Source organism: Mus pahari, chromosome 6 (genome assembly GCF_900095145.1).
Source record: "Mus pahari chromosome 6, PAHARI_EIJ_v1.1, whole genome shotgun sequence".
Lineage (NCBI taxonomy): Eukaryota > Metazoa > Chordata > Mammalia > Rodentia > Muridae > Mus > Mus pahari.
Genome location: NC_034595.1, coordinates 62,325,449 through 62,331,998, shown reverse-complemented (window position 1 = coordinate 62,331,998; position 6,550 = coordinate 62,325,449). Strand labels below are relative to the sequence as shown.

The 6,550-nt window shown below is 44.6% G+C and overlaps 1 protein-coding gene across 1 annotated transcript in view; it reads right to left on the bottom strand.

Annotated features, from left to right (window-relative positions):
• Positions 1-1,278: 1,278 nt before the first annotated feature.
• Agbl4 (ATP/GTP binding protein like 4) overlaps positions 1,279-6,550 on the bottom strand; it is a 1,180,502-nt gene continuing 1,175,230 nt past the window's right edge. The window contains exon 13 of the mRNA XM_021199658.2: positions 1,279-2,660. Within this exon, the coding sequence (XP_021055317.1) occupies positions 2,540-2,660 (121 nt within the window). The 3' untranslated portion in view covers positions 1,279-2,539. The remainder of the gene's footprint in view (positions 2,661-6,550) is intronic.

The following is a 6,550-nucleotide window of genomic DNA, read 5'->3' as shown; positions in this document are numbered from 1 at the left end:
GTATGCTATAATTCACAGATAACTTATGTTTTGGTGTCTGGTAGTTAATGATATTTTACTGTGAACTCTATTATCTGACAGAAATGTAGCCTGCCTCATGCCATTTCTTTCCAGAGCCACAGACCGGGGGTGATACTGCAGAACACCTAGCTTCGAACCCAGCATTCCCCTAAAGAAGGAAACCCTTCTTTCTCCAGGATAGATGTCCACTCATACTCTGGTTGAATTCCTCTGATAAAGAGAAGCTCACTACCTTCCAAGGGAACTCGTCGTTGGCTGCTCTCCTTAATAGAGCACTTTCTTCAGACTGAGCTGAAGCTTGCCTTACTGAATAGTACTCCTGGGATTTGACCAAATTAACTCTGGTCAACACAGCATAAATTTACTTCTTTTGTCCCATGATGTCCGTTAAACATTGAAGAGATTATAACCTTGCTTTCCCATCTCTACCCTTCACTTTTTTCCTTTGGAAGTGTGTATTTTCCTTTATTATTATTATTATTATTATTATTATTATTATTATTATTATTATTAATTTATTTACAACCCTCCACTTTTATCTCAAAAAGAAACACTTCTACTCCCCTTGTCCACCTCTAATGACAAGTGATTTTCCCATGCCTCTCCATATTGGTCATCTTTCAAGTGATCATAGCTACCATTTAATGAGCACAAATGTTTCCCACACCTAAGTTCATCAAATCATCATAACTGTTAGAGTGAGAAGGATATTACAAGTGAGAGACCTGAGGTCCATAGAGATAAATGGACTGTCCTGTATTATATAGATGTTAAGACATAAAGCAGGGTTTGAATTCAGAATTAGAACCTGGATTGCCTGTCTTCAAGTTTTAACCTGGGTTCCAATCAGTCATCAGGCTTTTAAAAACACAGTGCCTATGAACGGCCACAAGAGATGGGTGTGGCAGAAAGTCCATCTAAGCTACAGTCTCGTTTTATGCAACCCACCTTACCCACATTGTCCTTATCCTTTGTCCACATTATCTAAAATGATGCTATCATTTCCAAGGCTGCCTCACGGTTGAGCCAGGTGAATTCTTAAGCTCCTCACCGTTCTGACACAGGAATTGCAGAGCCTTCAAGTCTCGCCATTCTTCTGCATCTTGACAGGGCCCCTGACCTCAAAAGATTAATTCTAATTTGGGGTTGGCTGGTTGTCCTCCAAGGAGTGGGAAGCCAACAGGGAAGGGTGCCAAGAACACTCCGCTGAACAGAAGTGCTGCACAAACCACTTTATTTGGGCAATAAAAACCCGGGAAGGTTGCTATGTACACAATGGAACATTCATAGCAAACTAACATATGTTTCTTTGTTACCATTTCTGAAAACCAGTATGTGAAAGAGAAAACAAGCTTTGCTCTTGATTTTTGCAATAAACTTTGAAAATCTCCATCTCAAACACAAAGACTGTTTAACTGGAGTTGTGTGCTGAAGGCCCTATCTCCCTGGAGCCTCCCTCCCTCTCCCTATCTCCTAATCCTCATTTCCGGGAGGTCATTTTAATTAGCAGGCTGTCATGGTGACTCAGCCTGCTGCTTCCACAGGCAGGAAGGGAGTAGACTCCCCTGGACCCATTCATCACACAAAGGCACTTTAAGCTTCAGGAAAATGCACACTATTTGGCTTGCCTCCCCTTGGGAATTGCTTCTGCTGTCCTTGTCTTTTCTCTCCCTACCTGCCTGGAGGATGCTCCTTTGTCGCCTGTAGCCCCCTTACCTGGTAGTCACCTTGTTCTCATTGCAGATTATCAGTGCTTACCTCCCTTGATCCTTGTCACCAGGGACTGCAGACCTTAACCACAGCAGTTCTTGGGGGGAATGAATGAACAATACTTTTTGTTTGGGGGAGCTAGAAATTCAATTAAACTAGCCAGGAAGTTGAAAAATAGCTTTCAGAACAGCTTTCTGAAGTTGCATGCTGGGGCTTGAGGGAGCGAGAGAGCTTATAGACACAATGCTCATATTTCTTAGACCACTCTGATTTCAAAAGTTCTGCCCCATTGTTCCCAACAGCATGTTTGCCTTTGGCTTGCATGCGTGTTGTTGTTGCTTTGAATCAAAAAATACGGAGACTGCATTCCTAAACTAGAAACAACTGCAACCTGTTTTAAGTGAAGTCACCAGTGTCATGACTGTGACTTTAAAAAGGGTAAAGGGGCTTCCAGGGCACTGAGTGGACATGAAGGGAAAAGGGGCTTCCAGGGCACTGCACGGTCGGACACGTGGGACCTCATGAGAGAGGTATGTAGGTTTTCTTCTGTTCCATGGACGAGAAAGCCTGTGCTGACCTGATCCCATTCTCATACTCTGTTCAGCCTTGAGTTGAAGGCTCACAATTGATTTCCCATTGGTAAAGAGGAAAAATCGATGATAAAGTTTCTCTCTTTCCCTGACTCTTTCACTAGCTTATGCATTATCCTGAAAACCCCTGTCTTGGAAACCAGGAAAGGGCACTTAATTTCATGCCCCAGCAAGAAATGCATGTTCCTGCACCCACGATGCCTCCTGGCGCCATGTTTTTAAAAGGGGCTTGATAGGTCTTTGTGGTTCAGTGAGTTCTTCTTGTCCCCTTTGCCAATGGAGATGTTGCTGGTTGAGCCCCTCGGGGGTGGGTGCTTGCAAGGAGGGGCTTTTTCTTTCCTGTAAAAGGGAAGTAACAGAAAGAGAAGACAGCACATACACACACTGTAAGGAAGTCGTTCGTGTGCATGTCCATCATTTGACAGGGACCTCCTAGGTACAGTAGCTTTGCCACCTTCTTCTCTTTGTCGCCAGAACCTAGTCCAGGTCTGGTTTAAAGCAGTCATGGTAGTCCAGTGACCATCTGTAGGATAGATGACTGGGTAGCCAATGGATAGATGAATAAGTGTATTGATTGCTTCCTTCTGGGTCTGGAGAAAGTTTAACTCTCCCACAACTTCAATCTGGTTGGTATCTTGTCACTCATCCCAACTCATTCAACACATTACATATGGGAAGGAGATGGGAACACAAAGCTATAGCGTGGAAACCTATAAGGGAGCTAAGAGGATTATGCTGTCTGTCTTGGGGTCCTATGGACTTGGGAAACCCCTTTTGAATAAGAAAAGGGGAGGGAGGGAGGGAGGGAGGGGGAGAGAGAGAGAGAGAGAGAGAGAGAGAGAGAGAGAGAGAGAGAGAGAGAGAGAGAGAGAGAGAGAGAGAGAGAGAGAACACTTGGGAGGGCTGTGACATCATCTAGTCATTTCCTGCATGCTCACCAAGGACTTCAGAATTCTAGTTTTATTACTCAGTACAGCCTAATCACAGCAACGCTGTCTTCCTGGCATGTTTGGAGAACAGAAGTGTGTCTATTTTGGCTCTATGTTCCAGTACTGATTACCCAGCACCCAGCACCCAGTACTTAACACAATAACCTTACCACCATCATTTAGTGGTCTTGTTCCATAAGTGATGATGAGCTCCAGGGGAGCAGGAACCTAGTTTAGTCAGTGCTGTATTTACCTCATCTTGTGCCTTCTTTGTTTTAGTTTTGACTGACAAATTGATTTATGTAGTCACTAGATTAGTATTTTTTCTCAGTGGGAATAGTGGGCTTAATTTTAAGTCTCAAAGAACTGCTCTGAATTCCCAAGTTGGTTGAATTCAGGAGTGTATCCTTGGGCAAGGAGCTGAACTTCTCTGGACTTCACTTGTGCAATGAGCACAAGCTATTCCAGTCTTCCAGCAGTGTAGTGTAGTTAGATGAGAGGACATGATTGAGCACCCCGAGTGTCCTCCCTGCTCTCCTGTCATTTGTTGACTGTGGCCACAGAGACCCTGGACATGTCAAAGGCACGGACCTATGTTGATGCTGTCTTCAATGGGTTTAGGTTTAGTGGAGTCCATACCTGTGCAAAACCACAACTCAAAATGAAGATTACAACATGAAATCAGAAGTGGCGAATGCCAGAAATAGAAATGGAGTGGGTTGTCAGAATTAGGAGTGATGATGTGGCTTGTGGCCATTATGCTTAACTTTGTCCTGCCTACCTTTAGTCATGGTTGATGAGACACAACCCCAGGGGAGATGGAGTAGGGGACAACACACACACACACACACACACACACACACAGGACACATGGCCTTGACATATCTTTAGCCCCAAGCCCCAGTGCCTGAATCCATACTTCCTTGGACCTGGCCAACCTGAGGAGACTTTCTAGTGCTGGTGACATGGGCCTAGACCTTATACTCCTTAACACTCTAGTCTTACAAAGCTCGTGCATGCACTGCCATCTACAGACAGTGTCATCTATAGAAGTTTGCTTTGTTTGCAGCACTAACAGTGAAAGTCAGGGCTTTACATGTGCTAGTCACTTGCTATGGCCACTATAGCTCTGAGGCAGTATGACCTTAAAGGAGTCCCTTCCTGGATATAAGGCTCTATTTCTTTCTTTTCCAAAAAGGAGAGGAATGTATGCTTTTTCTTTTTGTTTGTTTTGTTTGCTTCAGACCCTGGTGAAATGAAAATTGGAGAAGAGGTACTTAAATTGCCAAGTGCCCTCCATCCATAAGGCATTAAAGGGAGTAGTTCTTAACACTCCAAGGGAGCACAGGACACAAGACAGTATGCTTTTATAGGACAAAGAAGATGTAAGGTTCCCTAGTGAGACAGGCTTGGGTTTGTTGCTACAGAAATAGCTATAGGTAGATGGTAGCATGGCAATAAGTCGTGTGGTGACTAGTGAGGAGTGTGAGGATGCAGAAGTGGCTTGTGGTTCAGTTGGGATGGCAAATGCCACTGTAATTAAAGATGGGGTGCAGAGAAGGAAAGGAGACCCTAAACAGCAGATGCCTTAAACCTCCATTCTCTTCTCTACTCCCTTGGACTTCTCTGCTTGGAAGCCAACTTTCCAGGTTTTCTACAGTTCTATGGGTACTGTTTAACATCCCAGCCACCATTTTCTGGAAGGTTGCACATCTGTGTATGTCATATGACTTTGGGTTTGATGTGTTTACTTTGACTCTTTAGCTCCCAAGTCAGGCTTGGTGTAGAGCAGGTGCTTCTGGGGTATGTGGTAACTAGGAATGCATTTTGGGTCTTATGTTTTCTATCCTTCATTCTTTCTCTGACCACTTGGGTCTTTCCACTGCTGTAGGCTCTGTTGGGTCCTGCTTCTTGTTATCTTCCCAACCTGGAATACCATCATTTCCTTTCTACTCCGCCAATCTCAACTCTTCATGTCCTTAAACAGTCAAGTCCAAATCTCACTCTACCCCTGAGGCCTTCTTGGGATGTGCCTGGCAGCTATCAAGTACTCTCCAGGTTATCTGGTTAGGACTCTTCCATAGGGCAAAGAGCTTGAGGAGGATTTGTGACTGCCACCAACTCTGCCATCCTCCCATTCTACCACTGTACACTCGGTTGACTCCAGAGCTTATTCAGGTCTTAAGGTGTGCAAGTTCTACGCCATGAACTAAGGATTCAGGAATGAGCTTGTCTAGTGGAGAAGCCAGAGCTGCAAAGATACCAGACAGGATAGCACAGGAGGACAGGGGGTGTGTATAAACTGCAACTAAGTGCCCAGATGAGATAGCTGAGGAGATAGCTCTAGCTCATGCGGGAGGAGAAACAGGGAAACAGGGTGTGTCATCTGGATCAAGTGTTGATGAGTTAGCACGAAACCAGCATCTACAAAATGAAAAGGAAAGCATTCTAGGATAAAGGAAAAGGAGAACAAGATATAGAGGCACGAACGTGGACAATACATTCAGGCTGATGCATTGGGAAGGAAGTGGTTAAAAGCTGGCGCTCTCAAGGGCATTCTAGGAGGCAGGATATCAAATTTAAGATACTGGTTAAGGTCTTGAGTAGAAGGAAGAGTTATTGGAGTATTAGTCTGAAAGTAACAGGAAGCCATGGAGGTTTGTGAGTGAGGACATATCTGATATGAAGCTGTGTATAACTACTTAGACTGTTAAGTGTTGTTATATTTTGCATGTTATCAACTGGAGGTCTCGATGGGCTTATGCTATCCTCTAGTACTCAGCACAAGCCTAACACAGGATGTATTCCTTGTATCTTTGTATTCTATGTATCACATAGATCATGACACCACTATGTAGTAGCCAATGCTCCTAGCCAAGCTTGAGTCTACCTGGTCAAGGCAAGCTTAACTCCAGACTCATGCTCTGCCCACCCACAGACGTAGCCTTGGTCCAACCACCTTCCCGTTTGATTTTATCGTCTTCAGTTCTAGTTCTAAGGGCCATGACACTGTAGTTAAAAATAAATATAGGGTCCCAGTGCCTGGCAAACACAGAAGTGGATGCTCACAGTCAGCTATTGGATGGAACACAGGGCCCCCAATGGAGGAGCTAGAGAAAGTACCCAAGGAGTTGTAGGGGGCTGCAACCCTGTAGGTGCAACAACAATATGAACTAACCAGTACCCCCTGAGCTCGAGTCTCTAGCTGCATATGTAGCAGAAGATGGCCTAATCGGCCATCATTGGGAAGAGAGGCCCCTTGGTCTTGTAAACTTTATATGATCCAGCACAGGGGAAAAC